The sequence below is a fragment of the Erigeron canadensis genome, chromosome 3 (genome assembly GCF_010389155.1).
Source record: "Erigeron canadensis isolate Cc75 chromosome 3, C_canadensis_v1, whole genome shotgun sequence".
NCBI lineage: Eukaryota > Viridiplantae > Streptophyta > Magnoliopsida > Asterales > Asteraceae > Erigeron > Erigeron canadensis.
In genome coordinates, this window is record NC_057763.1 from 6,048,304 (window position 1) to 6,072,330 (window position 24,027).

The 24,027-nt window shown below is 34.3% G+C and overlaps 1 protein-coding gene across 1 annotated transcript; it reads right to left on the reverse strand.

Moving 5' to 3' along the window:
• Positions 1 to 791: 791 nt before the first annotated feature.
• Positions 792 to 13,941, reverse strand: LOC122592605 (endoribonuclease Dicer homolog 3a). Its single transcript, XM_043764880.1, has 25 exons — positions 13,665 to 13,941; positions 13,493 to 13,537; positions 13,188 to 13,371; positions 12,374 to 12,508; positions 12,131 to 12,265; positions 11,967 to 12,036; positions 10,775 to 10,842; positions 10,396 to 10,527; positions 10,165 to 10,317; positions 9,933 to 10,062; positions 9,728 to 9,833; positions 9,201 to 9,393; positions 8,428 to 8,588; positions 8,046 to 8,261; positions 7,368 to 7,633; positions 6,998 to 7,272; positions 6,212 to 6,782; positions 5,814 to 6,052; positions 5,486 to 5,695; positions 3,810 to 4,286; positions 3,047 to 3,319; positions 2,221 to 2,547; positions 1,483 to 1,693; positions 1,272 to 1,383; positions 792 to 1,175 (listed from the first exon to the last, which is right to left on the reverse strand). Exons 1-25 carry the CDS (start codon positions 13,736 to 13,738, stop codon positions 974 to 976), a joined length of 4,965 nt encoding a protein of 1,654 aa, XP_043620815.1. The 5' UTR covers positions 13,739 to 13,941; the 3' UTR covers positions 792 to 973.
• Positions 13,942 to 24,027: the final 10,086 nt, after the last annotated feature.

A 24,027-nucleotide genomic window follows, 5' to 3' on the forward strand; every position in this document is an offset into this window, starting at 1 on the left:
AGGTGACACGAATGGGCGGGTCAAAACAGGTAAAACTTTTAATAAAATCTAATGTGTTGAGTATAATTACCAAGAAAGAAACTTGTCCATATTGATTCCTCAATGCTACAAACTACAAAACTGATCAAAAAAATTGGTTCCAAAATAACTACAAAACAACAAACAATAAGTTGGGAAACAAGTTTTCAGATGTGTTTATAAACTGGTAATTGCGAATTGGTAATCAGTTTGTTCTAAGAGATTGGGTCAAAATAGTCAGATTTTGACATTCATTTCATTACTCACTTTTCTAATTTCGACCTTATACATGTCGTTCTAAAATTAATAATGTTAACTCTCACATTCAAGACATTTTTCATGTTTTAAGTCTTGAAAATCTTTATGATTGCTTCTCGAAACTCCCTTTAATCTTAAAGTCATTAGCTCAACAGATAACACTAATGTGATCATCACCGAATTAATATGGAACAAATGGGGAGCGGAAAGGTTCGATTATCTAGATAGAGATTAGTATAAAAAAAAAAAAGGAAAATGCTAAATAAAGCCCAAGCCCTTAGAGCTTCACTTATCGTTTACATATCAAAAACCCACACCTGATTTTAATGGTAAGTGTACAATTATTTAATGCACCTTAGCGAAAGCCCTTAGGCATTTGGATGGATTTTAATGTGAAAATGTTATTTGTAATTTTAAATGGATTTTAATACCTAATTTAGATTACATGTAGGCATTTGGATATATTTGATATTTTTCATGTTTAATAATGACATTTATGATATTTTGAAAATTAATTAGGCAAATATTTACATGTTCCTTAATGGCATATATGAAATTTTCTTACTAGTCCTGTATCTCATTTTCGATATAGGCCTTATTACGTAGTGAAATGAAAAGACCATTCAACATGTTGTCATGTTGATGGATTATTCCTAATTATGTACAAAGACCGACAGTTGATATCAATGGACTTTTTTTAACCGATTTTGAGCTTCCCGAGTCGCTGAAGCTCATAGAGCATTAATAGTGCAGCAGAGTCAAAAGAACTTTTTTTATCTGCTCGTGGATCTCCAGTGAGTTCAATAACACCATAAGCAGGAATCGTTAAACTGATACAAGACTCAAAGCTATTAAATGCTGTTCTTTTGTCAACACCTTCGCCGATTTCAATTAGGGATCTGCAAAACCATATATGCTCATTTTAAAACCACAACTTAGAATATGGTAACAAGGAAAAAAGAGTTTACAAAAAATTTGAAGCAATTGTTACTAACCTTGATTTTTGCTCTGATGGTGTAAAAGTGGGCATAGGCCACTGCATTTTCTTGCACAACTCGTAAAGCGTAGATCTTGGTCCACCCTTTTTCGTGTTAATTGACTTTATTACTACCCATTTAAAAGGAAAAAAAAAAAGAAAAGAAAGAGTTACTAATATTAAAGGGTGAAGTTAGGTAGTAAAATAGAACACGTTTCTCTTATGATTACCTGGAATTTCAATCATAGAATTGGATTCTTCCTCCATTGAACAATCATTGACAATGGAGGTATCCTTTGGTGGAGGATCGAAGAGGTTTATCTTTATATTCCTGGTGGAATCTAACTTTAATGAGGTTGTGTCACTTAAAATAATATTTTCACTGTTGATTTCCCAGTCCCTATTGTCATGACCCTGGTTCTTCCTTGAAATTCCTCTTTTCTGTCAAATGAATGAAATGAACACGTCGAAGTGGACCTCAACCATTTAATTGGGGGGGGGGGGGGGGGGGGGGGGGGGGGGGGGGTAAGAAGTGATATTGAATAATAAAAAACAATGTGTGGGCGTGCTTTCACTGTTCAAACTTCTGCTAATAGCATATTTAAGTGTTGATAATCGGAAAATCTCAACTATTCAGTAATTTTGATAAAATGACTAAAAAAAATATTCTTTCGTGAAAAAGTGAGAATTTTGTAGAATATGGTAATAGTATCTCAGATTAGGTTAAAAGAAGCGGAAAATAGGTAATTTTATTACACTAGGTAATCAAACTTCTTGCTGATCTGCAAGTGATTATCCAAAACTGGTAGTTAAATAATCAGCACGTAGAAATTAAACATGTTCATTAAAAGTTGATTATTGTGACTTAGATATATATGTTCCAAAGTGAAAATCCAGAAATCTGCCAATGATGCCTGTTATTAACATTAACAAGAAAGATGTAATACATAATAGAAAGGAATCCAAACCTCGAGTTCTTTTAATAACTGAAGAGCAGCTTGGCCCCTTGCAACTTTCCTGGTTGAAGCTGTGCCATTTCCAGTTAATAAGACATCTTTGAGCTGCAACCGTAGCTCGGCCATTACGTTATCACCCTTGATACAACAGACGTCTTTCATGAAATAACCCATGGAGTCGCACAATTCCAATAATTCACGTAAAGGAGGAAGCTCAAGTTTATCAGGTGTTACTATGGGAGATAATAAAGGCTCAAAGATATGCCAAACTTCATCAACATTTAGTTTGGTATCAACTAATATGGCCCCCGCAATACTCTCAACTAGGTCACCAAGTGCCTATGAATAACACAAACATGATATATCAATAAATAGACAGACACACATTTTGGGAACATAAAACTATTCTTGAATTCATCCTTGTAGATATTAATTCCTAACTTATAACAGATGCCACTTGTGAGGGTTACCAAGTCATCTGTGTTTCATGTCCAGTGGGGGCGAAAATTTCGACCCATTATATTGAGTTTATCTATCTCTATCAAATCAATGGGAGAATTAGAGAAAATTCAGCTAAAAATTGTAATGTGGTCAAATGGGTTGAACAGATCAAATGTGGTTCAAAGTGTATTTATAATGCAGACAGCTTCCTAAATCTGTTTATTTAAAAATAGACAGTTGTAATAATATTCAAGGCACAAATCATTTAGGGTCAACAAAACCTAAGTACCAAATCCATTTTGACCCAATAGCAACCCGTCTGATCTGCCTGCTTTTCCGCCTAATGTCCAGTTTATGCAAGAAAAAAAGAGAAAAACATCGATGACTCTAAACACACCTTAGGACTTTTCTTGGTCTGGAGTGAGTTTGTATCCGTCGAAGAGGTAGCTACAAACTTTACATAGTCTGTAATCTGGCTTTGGAGATGACCCGAACGATACTGGAGGTGTGGATGAAGATTCCATCTCACAGCAGCATAAGCGAAGTTTTCATTATTAACTGATGCTGAACGTAAATCCGTGAGTTCTCCAGGATAAAGGTCTGTGTGCTTTTTGTAGAGATACCACGTAATAATCAGGTCTAATACCGAGTCACCAAGAAACTCTAACCTCTAGAAGATAGCATCCACAAAAATCGACAATAAAAGAGTCAGTTTTACAGTTGCTATTTCTTTGCAACCCTTATTTGAGTTCACGTCTTGCTACAGACACCAGTACATGGATTGTTGAGCATTTAACGGAAAAGAAAAGTTTATCATAGGAGTATAGGTGACAATATGGACGTGTGTACTCATAAACAAGTGACTTTAGGTTATTTTTAGCTTTGACAAGTCAAACATGTAATATTACAAAAGTTATTTTAAGGAAATGGGTCAAACACTTTGAAATATCCCAAAGTAGTATTTTTAATGAATAAAACCACCTAAAAGAAAAACGGGTTAATGTAGCAAGACCCAACCCATCCCACTCTGAATAAAAATGATCCCATGAGTTTCAGCCCATATAAAAAACTGCTTTTGTTGACTCAAACCCTTTTTGACTTGTTACCCGACTCGCCTAAATGCCCAATTTGGCACCTCCACTAATTAATGGATATAATACCTCGTAACAGTATCCAGCACCCTGGCCTTGATCAGATGCGTGTGTTATAGCTTCCAACAACAAACCCTTCACTACAAACTCGTACCCGAGTTTTGACTCTAAACTCTGAATGACATCAAGTTTTGGAGTATATGCACGGAGTGAAGCAATTTCAATGGCTTTATTGACAAGTGATGGATCAAGGTCACAGCTAACACCAAGCCATTTCATACAGTGAAGAGCACCAACCAACCCACCATCAACAAAATAAGCTCCTACAAGGGCCTCAACGCAATCTGATACTGTCTTTGAACCCAGCCATCGATGGCCCATATCACAACACTTCCCTGTCAAAACTTTTGGATCTTCACTCTGGTATTTGGGGTCAATAGGCACCTCCGTTGTCTCAACGTCGTGGTCACATGGGCAAAGTCGTAATGGGAACATGCCTGGTGCAGTCCATCTGGTAGGATCAAATGCACTATCTCTTATGTAGCCCTGAAACAAATTCCACGTGAGGATTTTTAAGTGATACATTGAGGGTCCAAGATTGCAGAAACGAAGCAGTCCAGACCTAAAAGGACCCCTAGAGGTGGCATTTTAACCCATATAGCTAAGAACACGGGCTGATTAGGGTTATCACTATGTTTACTCTATGAGTAGATTAAAAGCATTTAGCTAAAAATGAAATGGTTCAAAGAGGTTGAAAAGACATCCAGATATGCATAAAACCTTTAAAAAAAACTCCTATTCAAACATCATTTAAAATATAATAAACTTGGTACCAATACGTGTCACACTAATCCTAAAGTTCTATTTAGACACAAAGTGTATTAGGTCAAAAAAGTCCAACCGAACCTGACACATTACAATCGGTACCAACATTCCCCATTTTGACCCATCACACAACCTCCCGATGCACCAATTTTGCACCTCTAACTACTCGTAAGGGTGTTCATGGGTCGGGTTAATCAGGTTTTGAAAAATTATAAATCAACCCGTAACCCAAACCAAATAAGCTTTGGGTTATTCGGGTATGGGCTATTCGGGTTCGGGTTTTTATAGGTCGGGTTTTGGGTGACCCAAAAAAAACGTGATTGGTGAAGTTACGTGCAACTTAGATAGGTTTGTTAGTTATACAACATTGCAACAATGTAATTTTAATTTCAAAAACTTAAATAATAGTGATATTTATTTAAATTAAGAAACTTTTATATCCAAAACGGTTGAAACACATGTAATTATGCGTTTTTTGAATTCTTGAATGAAAAGATAGTTGTTTATCGTTAATATTCAAGAATATATACTTTGAACAAATTTGATGTGTTATATTAGTATATATAGAACAAACAAACATCTTATTTGGGTTATTTGGGTTGACCCAATATATGAAATTTTCACCCGTAACCCAAACCGATTAAGCTTTGGGTTAGTCGGGTTAACCCAAATGACGACCCGTAAACCGAATAACCCAACTCATTTCACCCAAACCCATTCGGATTGGGTCGGGTTATTTGGGTTTGGTTATTTTCAACAGCTAATCGCGCATCAATAATACTTTAGTATTGAAGCAACAGAAAACTACTGCACACAGTTAACTGTGACCTATATGGAATGTACTAATGTTGTAGGCTTGTAACACACTTATCAAGTATACAGGTCAATATACATAGATCATTACAAGTTTCACAGCATACCTGTAACTGGCAGCCAATTCCCAAATCGTACAAGGTCGAATTACAAACTTGCCATGATCGCCGAGAAGACAGTTGCCCTTCATGTTTATTGGTGTATTGAAGATAAAGATCACAGCTCACTGCATACTTCAGCACTGAATCACCAAGCAACTCCAGTCGCTCCATAGAAAAACTTTCATTGCATCTGAGAGTTGTGATGGCTTCCAAAATCTAAAGACAAGAATCACAATATTATAAGGGGCGCCATCATGTAAATTGTACTTTGAGGTACAAACCACAAAGTACTACTATTTTCAAAAGAACATCAATTAATCACAAAATCACAAACCAGTGAACTTGAAATGTGTAAATCAGTAGAGTGGCCACTGATTTCCTCACGAAGCTGGCTAGCCAACATTAAAGACTCGAGCCGGTGCATTAATGATGGTAGCAGATAGAACGATTTCGTAACAGCTAATCGCGCATCAATAATAACTAGAAGTTCGGGTGGTATACGAGCATAATATCTTTGTCTGTTAGTATTCACCTTACAACTCTCGGCCCGTATCTTCTTTCCATGCAAAATTCCTAGAAAATCCAATAAATAGATCATTGTCACTCAAGAGAATACAATATTGTCATCAGCAAAAACAATACTGGTGGCAATTTCAACCCAAACCTGTTATGACTCATCACCCAACCCGCCCATTTTGCCACTACTAAAAACCAGCATAAGCTTCAACAAACCTTCACCATTGAAGTCCACAAGAAGGTTATGTGCCCTATGGCTTTGCTTTAGCAGCAACAAATTTTGTCCCGGGTATTTTAGATCAATCTCATACTTCTTGAAAAAATAGTCGGTGAATGATGAAAACTTTTTAGCATCTCCATCAAAAGGACTATTAGCGGTCTCTTGCTCAAGAAGCTCAAGAACGGAGTAGATTTTCCCAGAGTGAATCGCCAAAACTACAAGTTCTTCAAGATCATTTTTATGAACAGATCTGTTGGCAAAATGAACCATATCATCGTCATCAGAATCCATCATGATCGAATCCACGCTCTGCTTTTCGGCCCTTAAAAGAGAAAAGTTCTTGACGAATTCAACTACAGATACACATGAGTCAATCTCGTTCCAACTGATCTCGAACGGATCTTGCGACAACAATGGCAGAAGCAAATACATGTATGATGGGATCCACAATTTTTGGTTGGTTTGTGGTAAGAACTCTCTTGAAACATCTGAATGTTTGGACCCAATATACAATCTTCCAAATATTCCATTGAAAAATAGCTCTTGGAAGCACTTGCCTTTTTCTACCTAGTATAAGATACAAATACAAAATTACTCAAAGTACAAAATGCCAATAATTAATGAGAATTATTGGGCAACAATTGGAGCAGCATGAATACCGCGTAGACCTAATTGCATCGACTAAGGTAGCAGGACACATAATAATAGCGTTTATATTTTACATAATAATAACTTCTATATTTTACATATGTTTCACACTACAAACAAAGTTTTGTGCAAACCTGTTCTGCACTGAGATGCAATTCCACACATGAAGAAACCTTACAATTGACAGACTTCGACACCAGGTATAGATCAATTTCAATATTTGCTACATCATCATCAAGCTTTGACTCAATCAAAAGAACAAAGCTTGAATATTTCACTTCAGCAATGTTACAAGTGAAATTTATGGTATATGCATAAAAATTCACGCCATCAACGACCTCATCGGCCCATGTACCAACAACTGCTCGAATGGGTCTGGTCCCATGTAATTCTTTCCTTTTTGTAGTCCCTATAAAAAGACAATTATAAATAATCCATATTACATCAAACTAACCCAAAAATTTGACAATAAAACATTAGTATATTTCAGTTGGTACACCATACCTGCACCGGAAGTTGGTTTATTACTATTTTTAGAAGATTCATTCTGTGACGAACATTCATTAATAGGGATAAGATGGTCAGAGAGTGCTCCCATTTGATGCAACCTTTTACAGGCCTCTAGGCATACAAGCTGCTTTGAAAGAGCTGATGACTTACAAGGAGGACCCGTTATTGTTTGAAAAACAGCTCCAGGTGGTAAAGTCATTTCACACTGGTATAAATCTTCCACCAGCAAAAATTGGAAACTTGGTTTCGGAGTGGACAACCTATAGAGCAAGTTATTTTAGAATTTGAATGGGCAAGTGCAAAAGGTGGCATTTGGAAGGGGTCAATGTGGTTTCTCTAACTGGCTAAATGTGTAAAATCAAAACATATAGCTAGAGATGAAACAAGTCGAAAAGGTTGAAATTTGCCCTGTATGGCTAATGCATGCAACTTACTAAATCTATTATCTTATTATTGTAATAAAAATATTTTTGTGTATTCACCATTAACCTACAAATTGTTTAAAAAAATATTTTAAAAAATTTAACATTTTTGTCGAGCTAACCTGCCGCCAACGTGACAAATATCTCGTTTTGACCAGAAAGCCAATTCCTAACCTATGAAACCCATTCATTTTGCCACTTTTAAGAAAAAAAATTATGGAGCAAGGTTAATATTATAAAGAAATCATACTTGTCAGCTGGGAGTTTCGAACAGTATTGATGAAGGAGACTAACACTGGAATGTACAGTGACTGAAGCTCCCGTTGCCTCAACATAATATGTTTCTGTTTCTTTGAAGTTACTAGGCTTTACAACAGAAGTACCACGGTCACCCTTTTTAGAACTGTCCATGGAATGCTCACTTCGAATGATATCACAAACATGTTCTCTTTGCTTTGAATTTCCCCTGTTGATACATACTTACAGGTATGAAAACAAAACTTGATGATAAAAATTAATACTTTGCCAATGGGGTTGGTGGCCCATTTGTAGGTATTAGACCCTGGTTCGAGTCCCACTTCCTACATTTGTGTGTGTGTGTGGGGGGGGGGGGGGGGGGGGGGTCAGATTACCTCTCAAGCATCATGATAAACTGAGAGCCACTTTGACAAGTCCGTCCCCATGATTGGACATTGCTTCGAACAGTTTTTGGGATATCAAAACGGATCACAGTTGAACATTTTGGCACGTCAAGGCCCTCCTCAATAATATCCGTAGCAAACAGTAGATTCACCTAGTTGAGTCAAATTTATACATTTAAAATTTAATAAAAAAGATAACACGAGTATGTCTATGCCCACATGAACATAAATCAAATTTGCTTAAGGACTTTGATATCATTGAAATATATGATTTACTAAAAAACAACTTATAGCATTACTAGATAAAACTGAGTTGTGAATGAACTTGTATGTTTTTTTAAATTAGAATAGTTTTTATTTGGAAATTAACGGGTTTGTCCATAAAAGTCAAGAGTCTTCTTCTGTTTCTGGACAAAATAGAGCATGCTCGAACTTAGTGGTTGAAATTTCAACCCGTTTACTTACATGAGGCTGCTAAGGTTGTTTTATCACTGGCTTTTAATATATAAACTAAAAACTAGCTTAAAAAAGGAAACAAGTCAAGAATGCATCTACACATTATAATTGAAGCAATGTACCGCTTTGTAGCTATAATTAACATACTGACCATTTATAATATACAAAGATCTCGGGAAATAAGAAGTTTGGGTCAACCGGACCAGAATGTTTTTGACATGTACCAAAAAATAACCCGGGATAGCATGCTACCCTACCCAACCACCCTTTTAGTAAAACTCAAAGTCACCGGTAGATAGTAAATATACCTTCCCAGAATGGAAAGATTCAAGAGTCTCCTTTTGCAGTTTCAGTGACATTGCATCAACTGAAGTTGTATTGCCAGTCAAACAAGAAACTTCCAAAGAAGATAAGTCAGAAATTCTCTTCACAAATATGTCAAGAACTTTAGCTGTTAAATTTCTCTCTACAAAAACGAGGCACGATACTTTTGTAGCTTCCCTGAAAACAGAGCCCCAATTAATTATTAGATTGGTGAAATTTCAGTTTTCTGATTAACTAAAAGGTAAGCATAGGCTCCTTTCACCCCCAAGTTAAATTTCCAGATCAAAGATTTAAATTTTATTCGAGATTTTGACCTTTTAATTCCTCATACAATAGTATTTCAAGTATTAGTGTTGACCCGTTTTTTGAGAATTAATCTAATTGTTAGATTCAATATAATATTTTCATATCAGTAATTTACATCTCAAAAAGAAAAAGAGAAAACGAATTTTTACATTTTGAGTGAAAAATCACTTATATAAAGGGAGAGACTCCAAAAGAAAATATTTACCCAAGTGATTGTAGAAGATGAAAAAGTTGACATAGCTTAGGTGAAATATATCCAGCTGCTACCATGTTCTCATAATCACATCCAACATCAAAAGAAATTTCACAACCTGAGAAACAGATATGTACATCAAAGAGCTCCAATGCTAACCATTCCATATATATGTACCAAGGTAAAAGTTTAAAAACATTAGGTATCCAACACATACCATTTGGTAAACATTTTGAGATAAGTGATAATGTTTCGTCAAGAAAATATAAACACTTTAAGCAGCTTTCTTTATAAAGATCACACTCTTCAACAGCTTTCGGGTTGTTAGCTATACAAATTTTAATAGCCTACAAAACAATCAATTATATTTGACATAACAGCTTACTAAACTTGGGCGAAAAGATTGGCATATAGGAAAAAGATTTCTTTTTAGAAATTTAATTTCCTACCTCATAAGCACACAAAAGGCCCAGTTCATCAATGCAATAAACGATCTTAGAGTGATCATCAGAGAGCCTCTTTCGAAGAATCTCATGTTTTTCAGTGGCATCTTTGTGATTACTTTGCAGTGACATTTGCATCTTGAACAGTTGTTCTTCAAACTGTAAGTGAAAACAGTTAGACAGCAACAAATAAGGATCTTATTTTCTTTTTAAATAGCAGGACTTTTATATATTCACCTTTAATCGTGAGGATTCCATTTTGCCTTTTAGATCCACATTGTCAACCTTGGCTGGTTGATAGAAAGAATATATATGTAAGGCTGATGGGGTGACATTCTCTAGTTCTGTCCTGTTCTGTATTGTGTAGACCTGCACTCATTATTGCTACCATCAATTTCCGTATTCCAAATAAGTATATACTTGTTTGAACAGCAACCAAACACCATCCACCTACAATACGACTTTGTCCTAGCTGGGACTTGAACCCTCAACGACTTAGTTGGGGAGGACCTTAAGTACACCTAGATACCACCTTGGCCAAAGGCCTGTTGGTAATTTCATGTTCCAACATAAATGTTGAATAAACGGTCAAAGTTGTATAATGAAATATTAGTACCTGAGAATCTAGAACACTTTCAAGCATTGTAATCTGGGCTTCACAATCTTCAGTTGAAGAGACACCTACTGGAAAATCAGAGATGCATATAAAGCGTTAATTATCATATAACTTTGAAGGTTGGTGCAAAAAGACAAATGTATATATTTAAAGTATGATACTCAGCCTCCAACCTCCTAGTCCTCCCCCACTATTCTTTCATATTGCAAATAGAATTTTGATCATATTATACACAGAAAGAATCCCTCATTCTTTCCTTAGGTTATTAAACTTACATATCCTTTATCATAACTTGTATCTACTTTATCATGTTTTTTTTAGAACAGCAGTGGTGATTGGACTCAGCGGCATGCCTCTTCATCGTCCGGTAGAGATCGACCACGTCACCAGCACAATCAATCCGAGGGCATGACTGGCAGTGGAAGTCCCACTACCGTTCTGGAGGAAACTAGCTAAATGCTAGAGAAAACCCCCATGCCCCACCTCATTGGCAAGGACTTCCCAATATGCCTTTCAAAGGTTTCGAACCCGTGACCAACATTTGGCTGAAAGACATAAGGGTACTTTATCATGTTTTACCTTTTTATCTGGCCCTTTCAGTTACGCTGCAGTAATGTTCAAATAAGAGGTAGAAGATTTAAGCCATTATCTAATGATGGGTTGAATTCGGTTATGTTTGATTTTGAAGGTCATCCAAACTTAGTGTACTTCTAACATTATTGCATAAAAACTTCTAAAGCATTTTACTCCACAAACTAGATTATTGCTATAATACCTCTAGGAGTTATAATTGACACTAACTATTACAGTATAGGAAGCTTATAGGTTCTGAAGAAAAGGTTATTCACGAAGGAACAGCCCTATTTCGACCGATACAAATAATAACCCGTTTGACATGTAGCCTGACCCACCCATTCTACCACCCATGTGTGCTCAAGTACTTCCGTTCTTAACATGCCTCACTAGATATGATCCGTGTACTGCAAATCCTATCGAGCAAAGCATAGTAAGATGCAAGAATTGAGACGATCATGGAGGATGAAACCTGCTTATATTACGTCTATATTGCTTAAGACATATAAAAAGGAAAAGCTAACAACAAAAACTATGAAATGAAACTCGAGAATACTATAATCAGGTTGAACGTCATTCAATATAAGAAGAAATAAGCCAAGTCTCTCAAAAAACCTACCTTTTTTAGTAACTGGGGTTGCAGTCATGCCAAAAATCTTTGGTTTGTTAGCAGCTTTGAGATAGAATTCCTTCACGAGGAACATAAAACCTCAGCAATATTATTTCTAACAACAGTCACGTATATATCCAACATATTGACAGTCATAGAAGATAATTTATTACCTTCATTATGCTTGCATAAGGATGATTGCCACTAGCACGATGACACTCATCAATAATTAATAAACTTATCATTTCAAAGTTGATAAATGCATTCCTCAAGGCATCCAACAAAATTTGAGGTGTCATAACCATCACCTGTAAAAAGAACCAAAGAGAAATATAATAATGGAAGAAAGCAAAACTAAACTTAAAATCTTTTATAAAATTAGCTTTGAGAAACAAACATGTTAGCAGCAAACTCACTCTATTTTTGGTTGTCTCGTGTTCCCATACAGCACCATCCCATTCATCAACCTTCTTTCCGTCAATATCTCCTACTTTAGACCCATGGTAAAAATCAACTATGAGGTCTGTTTTTTCCCTAAGAACATTGTATTGCTGGAATGCGTAATTAGTAAGACTAGTTATTAATAGATAATCAGACAAGCAAAACTAAAACAGGAATGAAACATATATACAGAAATAGCAGCTGAAAATATGTCCACCCGATCATAAACTTTTTAAGGATAAAAACATAACTGATATAGCAATTAAGGGAAGGAAACAGTGACACTTTAATCCAAAAGCACTTCTATCCATAACTGTAGATAGTTGACTTTGGGGTCAAACTTAGCACTTTACATGGTTCACATGGATTTGTACTTTATAACAAAATTACCAACAATATTTATCAAATTGCAAGTTTTACAACAAATCTTAGCCTATTAATAAAATATTTTCAAAGCACGAAAAAACCACAATTTTCTTTTAATAAACAAGATTAATCAGTTAACTTTAAAAGTGGACTATCTCTATTTCAGAAACAACTTTCTTTTCATTGCTAAAACAGATTTTGTGCTCACAAACAGCGCTTTAAAAAAGTTGCAAGTGCGTGCCAAATTTTATAAAAATTGCGATTTCTCGTGCAGATAATGAATTTTAATTTTTTTTTCATATGATCTGTGAAACATTATTTTCCGATTTATTCGCATCATTGCAAACATCAAAATCATACAACATCCCACTAAAACAGTCCCAAACAACCTCTTATAAGCTACTAAGCTAAAAATCTTTATACCTGTTCAACAATCTTTCGAGTTGGGGCTAAAAAAACAATTAACTTGTTATCAGATGGTTCACTTTTAAGCGACAATGCAACTTCTTTTATAATCATAACAGCTATCGTTGTTTTTCCGGCATCCGTATCAAGACGTGCTATCGTATTTCGACACATAGCCACCTTAAACACATCAAGCTGATACCTTTATTACAACAAGAAAACCAACATCAAAAAAACATCATACATAAAGTTTAAAAACAAAAAATAAAACACATTAATAAAACAAACATTATTGATCAATAAAAATTAAAAAAAAACTTTACTCTGTAGGTGTCAAATTAAGCTGGTTATTCATTACATCTTCAGACCTTTGATCAAATGAATAAACACACATTAATTACAACATAATTAAACACACATTATATACAAACTATATGCATATATACACATTTTTATATATAATAATAATATATAATATATAATAATAATGCTTACTGATGTTTTTGGGAATGATTGATCATGGTTTCAAAGTTTCGTTTCAATGGGTTTGTTGGTGGATTTCCAGACATTATTATGTGTGTGTGTGTGTGTGTTTTTTTTTTTGTTTTTTTGATGAATTGAAACCGACTACAAGATTAATGTAGATTTCTGACAAACATTCTGCAAGATTTATTTTTTTCCTTTTTTGATGAATTGAAAGCTACTACAACTTTAATCTAGATTTTTGATAGATATTCTGCAAGTTTTTTTTTTTGTTTGTTTTTCAGCGTAAGAATATTGTTTTTTAGAATAAATGCTTGCAGAGTTGCAGGAATCAATCTATCAAATCAATGTATTGTATTTTGTGTGTAAATACACACAAAATTTATTTTTGTGTGTACTGTGTGTGTTCGGTGAGATTCTCAGAGGGTTTTGAGAAATACATATATTTATATCAACATTGGGATTCAAAGAAGAGAACATGATTTTTTTATTTTTTGGAACGGTAAAGAAGAGAACATAATTAAAAGGTTATTTAAGAGTTATTTAAGATTAACAAAAAAAAAACATCCTTTAACTTTTGTAACTTACTGAAATCAATTTTCTCTAAATTTGTAAATTTGAAAATTATCTCTACTTTCTATTATTTTATAAAAATTATCATACTCTCTCTCCTAACACTTTTCAATACTTTCTCTCATAAAAATATCTCTATACGAAATGACCATTTTACCCTTAATTAATTAATTAATTCTTTCTCTTTTATTTATTAATTTCAACATATCTATTTAAAATACATATAATACCCTTAAATAACTACTCTACCCTTTTTACATAAATTATTTTTGAAATAATAATCACACTGGATGAAGTTTATGGTATTTGTTAGTGTTTCAGGTTAATGACAGGTATCTAAACGTAAATCTGGAGAAAACGACATTATTGAGGTGAAACGAGTGCTAACGGATGAAATCTGGAGCATTTGGATGAAGTTTGCAGAAAGTCAATGAAAGTCAAAGTTGGAAATAGAATAGTTGCGCAACAGCTCAAAAACAGAAAGGTATAGATGCGCAACAGCTTAGCTAGTTGCGCAGCAGCACTTCCAGTTCGAAGTCAATAGAAGTCAAAAGGTCAACAGCGGTCAAGGTGAGCTACGCCGCAGCATACTAGCTGCCCTGCAGCTCTAGCCGAATCTGTACAATAATTTTTGGAAACCTATAAATAGCATGCTTTATCATTCCAAAACCCTACCTTTACTTTTCCAGCCGTTTTCAAGACTTTTTGGAGAGTTTTTTCATCCAATTAATCATCTTTGAAGATCAAGAACACGATTGGATTATTCTCGTTATTTCCTTTCAATTCTTTGTATTTGGTAACGATGAATTCTCTTAATTTGATTTGTTATTCGTATTTTAATATGAGTGGCTAATCGACTTTTCATCCATCTTGATGGAGTAAGACAATATGTAAGGATTGCACACTTTTAATAATTCGATGTTGATTTCATTTAACGTTATATCGTGATCTTAGTGTATTTGTTCCTTATAATTTATCTTGAATTGATTGGTGATTTATATGTGTCTTTAATGGTAATTACTGATTTCATATATTTTATTTCAATTGTTTGGGTACAAACGAATTGGATCCATGACGGGTACGGTAGATTATCATTCAATGATAATAAGAATAGATGTGTTAACGGTTGGGTACAATCGGTAGTGTAATTGTTGTCTAAAATAACTAAAACCATTGTTGAACTAGTTAAGTTATAAAAGATGTCTTGGGGTACCGGCCTTTGTAATGGAACTAGTTTATACAAGAGAGTCAAAAGAAGTTATTAACTAGACAGGTACGGGGTTGGTTCTTAATTTGAGTCTCGGTTATTTAATCAACTAAACTGGATTTGAACTTCATTTTATGTGCAATCTGAACATGTTGTCGAACGAAATCAAGATGGATGCCTTTTAAATTATTGTTTTTAAAATCAAACTTTCTCTCTTGCGATTAATCCAGCGGGATTACTAACAAATTTATTAACTATTTGCAACGTGGCAACTCGACCATAAAACCCCATTTTTCTTTAATCATTTTATTTTGACAATTGCTTACAAAAGTCTTTGTGAACGATCTCAGATTTACCGGTTTACTATACTGCATACGAACGGATACACTGCCCATAAGTGTGTTGTAGTAAGTTTTCTAGTAGTTTGTATTTATAAATTTTTATTACTTGATTTCACACATCAAGTTTTTGGCGTCGCTGTCGGGGACTTTTGTTTAAGTAGTTGTTCAATTTTGTGATTCGATCCTTTCTCACTTGTGAGGAAGTTAATTGCTTTCTTATATTAGCGTAATTTAGTGTTAATTTTTTTTATTTAGTTCTAGTCCATTTTATTGTTTAGTTTTTCTTTTCAATTTGTGCTTTTCACAGGGTGTGTAGTATTTGTTTTGTAGTATTAGCGTCACCCATGGCAGATCAAGACTATGAGTTGGAGGCAGAATATCCGAACGAGATTCGGTACTTTAAGCAATTGCCCAACGAAACTTGGTATGAAACATGGTTGAGGATGAGAGACGTAGTTGATACGTTAACCATGAACAATGCTTTTGTTGGTGAACTTGTTAACATATATTTGTGTGGCTAGATGACGAATCATACGAAATTCTAGATGAGGAATTAGTAGGGATGAACACCAACAAGGTATTTGATTATTTAGAAGAATTTGTTCAATCGAATGAATTTATGTATCTACCCAAAAATGAAACAAGATGGCAAGAAGAGTATGAGACTTCATAAGAGAACGAAACAATGGAAGCTTTTGATTTCTTGGAAAATGAATCTCATACCCAACCTCCTGAAAGCCAAAAGAGATACAGGATTCATTTCAAATCCTGAACACTAATGCATTGGAGGAGCCACATGTGTCTCTTCCACAATCTGACTTTGGTAAAGTGATAATGGAAAAGTTAAGCCTTGAAGAAGAATTTATGGAACTAGGCGATGCTGTGAGTAAGATAGCAACACAAGAACCAAAATTTCATTCACAACCTTTTATGGGAGCTGTTTTGAAAGAAGATGATTATCAGTCAACTCCTTCAGAACCAAATGAATTATTAATCATTAGCAATGAGCCAGTGCTAGAAGTTGTTGACTTGGAGATTTGTTCCTCTTTTCTTGATCAGGTATATGATGTTTCTTATGATGACACAAATTTTGCTAACTTTATCTTGCAGGACTTGGAAGATAAATTCGAAAATACCTTGGATGAAGAGGAAGTGACAGGTCCGATCAGGATGATTAAGCTTGTGAAAACCATAACAGATGTATTACCCACAGTTCAAGCAAGTTTTAAAATGGTGAGCAAAAAGAGGAAGCTAGAGGGAGCATTGACTACTTTCCTCATTCATAAGTGCTTAATTGTCCCTAAAAAGAGTCGTTTTTACACTTTAGGTAACCCAGTATTGTTTGATCATAATAAATGGATAAATTAGGTAGAATTCATAGATTTAAAAATGGATGTGATAGATCATGTGGATGGAGATTTTGAAAAGGTGGATTTTAAGGAATGGGTAAGGATAAAAGTTAAGTTCACAAAATTTTCACCTTACTCGTGTAGGCCACCAGACTTCTTATGTCTTGGTCATGTTAACAGTTGGATATTGACAAAGGTGAAAGTTAATTGTTTTTCATCATTTAAGGGTAGACCGCCCAACACTTTAAGTATGGGGGCGTCAAAAACCCCACCATGGTAATTCTTTGGGGTTGGAGTCTAGCTAACGACTCGTTAATAAATTAAGCGCTTCTCGGGAGTCAACCCGTGTGTCGTATTTTATTTCCATTTCAATTTTAAAAAATAGGATTATGATGAATAATGCATGCTCTATCATATATCATTTGGCTTTTAATCGTGTGTTCATGTTGATAGCAAGTTGAATGTCATATGCATATGCTGGCAGTAAGTTCAACGACATATTTTGTTGGCATCATTTTCAAGCATGGAACATACAACACCCGGCTAGTTTTTCTTGTGCTTTATTTTTCTTTTTGTTTACTTTCCCCTATTTCCCATAGTTTGCCTTAGTTTATTGGACATTGAAGACATTGTCCAACTCAAGTGTGGGGGGTGGTAAATAGGAATAGGAAGAAGTTGGGTATTTTTAGATGATTTTTAAACTTTTGCATGCTTGTCCTTGTAGTTAATTGCTTTTGTAACCTAATTATAGAACTTAATAAGCAATTTAAATACATCCTTGGTACAAAATTTTAATAAGTGGAATGTGTTTTGACTGGTTAACATTGCTAGCACGCTTATAGCACCAAAACACAGAAATTGTGAGATTATTGATTCATTGCTAGTTATGATAGGTGTTATGGTTTTGGAATTATTAGCCTTGTAAATTTGTACCTCTCATAGGCTTTTGGATTTATCCGGAAATAAGGGTCTCTTTTAGAGCTCTGAACTATGATGTGCAAGTTCGAGGTTGATCTTCTATTTCCGAGTTATTTCATTTGCTATGAGTGTGCCGGTGATTGTGTTGATTCTAGAACTTGTCCTGGTTGATCGTTTCGTGATTTTCAAGATGAAGAAGAGGCAATTTAGGAATAAAACCTTTGTTCATTGTATGTTCACCCTTTGTTTCGTAAAATATTGTTATGTGCAAGTTTTGTTAATGTGCTTTAGTAGCTAACTACACTGGTTAGTGAACCACCTGTTTAAACCCTTATGTTGCACTCACTTTTAGTGCAAGAAACAATAGAAAACATGTTGTCATTAGCCTGTTCTTTTTTATTAAATCCAACTAAATATTAACCTTTCCTAGCCATACTAATAGTCGAAGTCCTGGTGGGTCATTGGTTGCCTATGCTAGTGGATGGTTTGGGTTTCATCTTGTTATGTCAAGTTGGGATATTCTCATCTAATCGGGGTAGTTTGATTTCGTCATGATTTTGGATCGAGTCTGGATTATTCATATTAGCATTTTATTAAATGATTTGTCACCGTTTCTATCTTATTTAAGAGAATACCAATTAGTTAGAGTAAAAGTAGCTCACAAAAAAAATGAATACAAAGAATAAAAGATTTGAAAAACAGAAAAAAAAAAAAGAAAAAAAATGAAAAAAAAAGAGTTTGAGTTGTCAGTTGGTATTTCTCCTTTTTGTCAAATCATTATATGTAAGTTGGTTCATCTATTACACCAACAAAAGCTTCAATGTTTCTACAAATTATAAAAGTTGAGTTGGTACATCTTTATAACCAACGGGAAAGGACTTTGTAATACTATATCCTTTAAGTTATTTTTCTTTGGTTGGTGTGTTTGTATAAGCCAACATGGGTAGTTTAGGAGGATGAGTTGTTTGATTGTCATACACCGCGATGGTGTCGGCTTTTGATCGTTCTATTGGGGGTATTGTCGGGAAGACTTCTCGGGTTTTGGACCTTTGGCAACTAATGACATGGGATTTATGGACTAGACTATATGTGAAAACTTTGTTTCATGTTGTGTTATTTCTTTGTTAACACTATTTGTTTATCCAAATTTTCATACCCTATTTAAATACCCTGTTAAGCCTGAGCTATGTTACAATCCTTAAAGTCCTCTTCTGATAAACGTTATAGGGTGCTAGCACCTTGGCGATAAAGAAACGAACCTAGTACAAGCCTATGGTTAAAACATTATGCATCACGACTTGGCATTGAGTGATTATTCAAATATTCAACCCCAAGAGTAAGTTAGTTGGAGTAGGATAGGCGAGATATCACTAATTCGTTTCTTTTGTGCTTAGTCGTGTTATTAAGGCTTGTATATCAGTCGAATATTGTCAAACGTTCCGGTTTTCATTTAAGATTAAAACTGCCTAACCATTTATTCTCATTTTTTATCATGGTTGAGCTTCTTTTTCATTACTGAAATGTGGTTCCATGATGTGCCAAGGTAATTTGTATTTTTCAGCTTGGATTTGCTTGAGGACAAGCAAAGCTTAAGTGTGGGGAGATTTGATATGTCGTATTTTATACTCATTTCCCTCTACAGTTGATTTAGCATGTCTTATGAGTCGTTTTAGTATACATTTGGTGTGTTTATGGTATTTGTTAGTGTTTCAGGTTAATGACAGGTATCTAAGCGTAAATCTGGAGAAAACGACATTATTGAGGTGAAACGAGTGCTAACGGATGAAATCTGGAGCATTTGGATGAAGTTTGCAGAAAGTCAATGAAAGTCAAAGTTGGAAATAGAATAGTTGCGCAACAGCTCAAAAACAGAAAGGTATAGATGCGCAACAGCTTAGCTAGTTGCGCAGCAGCACTTCCAGTTCGAAGTCAATAGAAGTCAAAAGGTCAACAGCGGTCAAGGTGAGCTACGCCGCAGCATACTAGCTGCCCCGCAGCTCTAGCCGAATCTGTACAATAATTTTTGGAAACCTATAAATAGCATGCTTTATCATTCCAAAACCCTACCTTTACTTTTCCAGCCGTTTTCAAGACTTTTTGGAGAGTTTTTTCATCCAATTAATCATCTTTGAAGATCAAGAACACGATTGGATTATTCTCGTTATTTCCTTTCAATTCTTTATATTTGGTAACGATGAATTCTCTTAATTTGATTTGTTATTCGTATTTTAATATGAGTGGCTAATCGCCTTTTCATCCATCTTGATAGAGTAAGACAATATGTAAGGATTGTACACTTTTAATAATTCGATGTTGATTTCATTTAACGTTATATCGTGATCTTAGTGTATTTGTTCCTTATAATTTATCTTGAATTGATTGGTGATTTATATGTGTCTTTAATGGTAATAACTGATTTCATATATTTTATTTCAATTGTTTGGGTACAAATGAATTGGATCCATGACAGGTACGGTAGATAATCATTCAATGATAATAAGAATAGATCTGTTAACGGTTGGGTACAATTGGTAGATGTAATTGTTGTCTAAAATAACCAAAACCATTGTTGAACTAGCTAAGTTATAAAAGACGTCTTGGGGTACCGGTCTTTGTAATGGAACTAGTTTATACAAGAGAGTCAAAAGAAGTTATTAACTTGACGGGTACGGGGTTGGTTCTTAATTTGAGTCTCGGTTATTTAATCAACTAAACTGGATTTGAACTTCATTTTATGTGCAATTTGAACATATTGTCGAGCGAAATCAAGATGAATGCCTTTTAAATTAGTGTTTTTAAAATCAAACTTTCTCTCTTGCGATTAATCCTACGGGATTACTAACAAATTTATTAACTATTTGCAACGTGGCAACTCGGCCATAAAACCCCATTTTTCTTGAATCACTTTATTTTGACAATTGCTTACAAAAGTTTTTGTGAACGATCTCGGATTTACCGGTTTACTATACTGTACACAAACGGGTACACTGCCCGTAAGTGTATTGTAGTCAGTTTTCTAGTAGTTCGTATTTATAAATTTTTATTACTCGATTTCACACATCAGCGAGTAAAATGCTAGGATACATATATATATAGAAAGAGAGAGAGAGAGAGAAAAAAAGTGAGTATGGGGCTGTTATGCACTCAACTTGGGTGAAAATGCTCTCACATACCAATATTTTAATATTTTGAATAAATGTTTGCCCCCCCATGATTTTTATGGTTTTAAAAAAGATATGTGAGAGGTTTTTCACCCAACTTAGGTGCCTAACAGTCTCATATTCCCTTCTCCCATATATATATATATATATATATGAGTCCTAATACCCGTACGATGTACGGTAACTATATAGATTGTATCTTAAACAAATTTGAATATGTCCCGTACATGATTCGTGAGGATGAAATAATTTGTGTTTAAAGTAAACCGATGATCGAAATTAAGTTATAATAAACAGTAGTGATAAATGTATGTTTATTTAAAGTTTTAGATTTACATTAAAAATTTTACAATCACATCAAAATAGGAACTTGTAACCATAGTAGATAATGGCAAAAAAACCCTCTTATTTCAGATCGTAAACTCAAATTTTGAAGTTTCCATGTTAATAACTTATTAGAAGTAATATAAGTAATTGGAGTTGAAAAATTGAGAGAAAAAAAAGACAATGTTATTAATGAGAAATCGATCAATCAAATAAGGTTATAAGGGTGTGGGGGGGGGGGGGGTGCTTCCCCGCCCCTCCTCGCTTTTTCTCTTCCTCTCCGCCCACTCCCTAAATGCAAGGAATGTTTCCCCGCCCCACCCTTCCCCACCCTTTTCTATTTTATATATTAACTATTTAATTTAAAACAAATATTACTAAAACCATAAACTAATAATAATACTAAAATCATTACATTACATTACATTATACTACTAATATACTACTAAAACATGTTACATTTCATAATATTACTAAAATTATTAATAACATTACATAAACCTAGCACTCGGAATAATCTGAGTCCATGGTACTGTCGCGATCGTTATGATGAATGTATCGATAGGCTTCAGGAGACCCGATAGCGTCCCCGGGTTGACGAGATACGTACTCTTCCTCCGGGTCAGTATGATAATGTACATGTTGACCACCACCGACATTGCCTTGCGAGAATAACGTGTGGTCAAGCGTAGTTGTGAAAGTGGAAGAGGCAGCGGTAAGCTGAAAAATAATGTGGTTCAGCCAGTCGATCTTCTGCCGAAGATATACTACGTACTCAATTTCGGTAGTGTTCTGAGTCCGATCGGGAGCTTCTATTCATTTGATTTTGGCTTGGTAAGCCGCCTTCTCGTCGGATAAACTCTGAATAACGGTGTTCACTTAAGATCGGTGCCTGTCGTGGTTGACCATGTGGGCTTGCATCGCCATCTTAACATCCCTTAGGTTCATGTTTGTCATTTGTGTGTGTTGTGTGTTAGAAAAAATGAAGAAGAAAGAAAAGAAAATGAAAAGAAAATGGCAAAGAAGAAACAGAATGCATGCAACAAAATGAAGAAGAGGGAAAGAAAGAAGAAGGACAGAAGATCGTTAGTGGGCCTTACCTTTTTTTTTAACTTGAAACGGTCAAAACAATCGAGAGAGAACCGGGACAGCGGTCTCCATGCCGGTCACCTCCCAACCGGTACCGGTATCACGGGGTGGTGTCCACCCTAATGTATTTTGTGTTTATAACCCAAGAGTTAAAGTTTAATTATAAGTCTAATAAAAAAATGAATCTATATACAATTAAAAAAGTTAATTTAATAAATAATTAAATTAAAAAGACACTTGTCGATCAAAGATTACGACACGTGTCGTTTCAAGAACATCTTAATCCTGTTTTAGTTTATTGGTAAATATAAAACACGTGCACTGGTTTCCGTGCACGCACTTCTTTTGACGACAATAATGGTTCCCAACGTTAAAAATTAGTAACTTTTTTGACGAATATAGTCCCTGACGTTGAATACTTTTGCAATAATGGTCCCCAACATTTAAAAATATTAAAAATTGTAATAAGCACTAACAGATAATTACTTTTGTTTAAGTGTTTGATGTGAGTTACAATTACAACCGCAAATCACATTCTTTTCTCCACGGGGGGTTAGGTTATTTTCCCCAAAGGGTGTTAACAAATTTTAGATGTTATTTGAGTGGCTAACGAGATTTACAAAAGTTGCTCCAAATCAGGGTCATTTCTCTAATTGCATTGGAGTATATAGTTTTTATAGTAAATTGATATTGTATATTGATCTCCCAATTTTTTAACAAAAGGGTGTGAGTTTGTTTATGTATTTTACGTATTTTTTTGTCTTATACTTTTAACTAAAATTGTCATTTTTCAGTCATTTTTAGCTTTATAGATATTATTGTATAAAGTTAATATGGTATCCACGTTCATTTATCTTTTATTTTTCTACAATGATTTGTATTAATGCGTTTTCATTATTTTCTTACTATTTTGTCACATTTTCATTTTATATATTTTTTAAATTAATTATATAGTTGCTACATGATTAACATTAATTTTTTTTCCTTAAAATATTCATATAATTAATCATGTAAATGATTGTTAGGTTCGTACACGATAATACATTTTCTGACACACGTTAATAAGAAACAAATGAATGTCTCTTCCAGCTATATAAGGATTTTTAAAACAATGTTATGTCTCCTGAGGCAACCCCTGAATAACATAACTAGTTAAGTATAAATAAACAAATATTATTCAAATAAAGAGAGAGACATACATGTGTAAAGTGTTTTCACGATTAATAATTATAAAAACAACTTTATAATTTGAATAACTTTTATTGATATCCAGATTTAAAATATACCAAATTTGTTATTTTTCATGAAAAACCTTAGTTATTACAATTTGAGTAGGAGTAATCTATATCTATATAATATTATAAAACAATACTCATTTTTGTTTGATTTTAAATTTCAATAAATAATCAAAAT

Coding starts and splice junctions, on each gene's coding strand:
- LOC122592605 (XM_043764880.1), bottom strand. CDS start 13,738: ATGTCTGGAAATCCACCAACAAACCCATTGAAACGAAACTTTGAAACC. Junction 13,372..13,492: donor CTTAATTTGACACCTACAGA/GTAAAGTTTTTT, acceptor GTTGTAATAAAG/GTATCAGCTTGATGTGTTTA. Junction 10,843..11,966: donor AACCCCAGTTACTAAAAAAG/GTAGGTTTTTTG, acceptor CTGATTTTCCAG/TAGGTGTCTCTTCAACTGAA.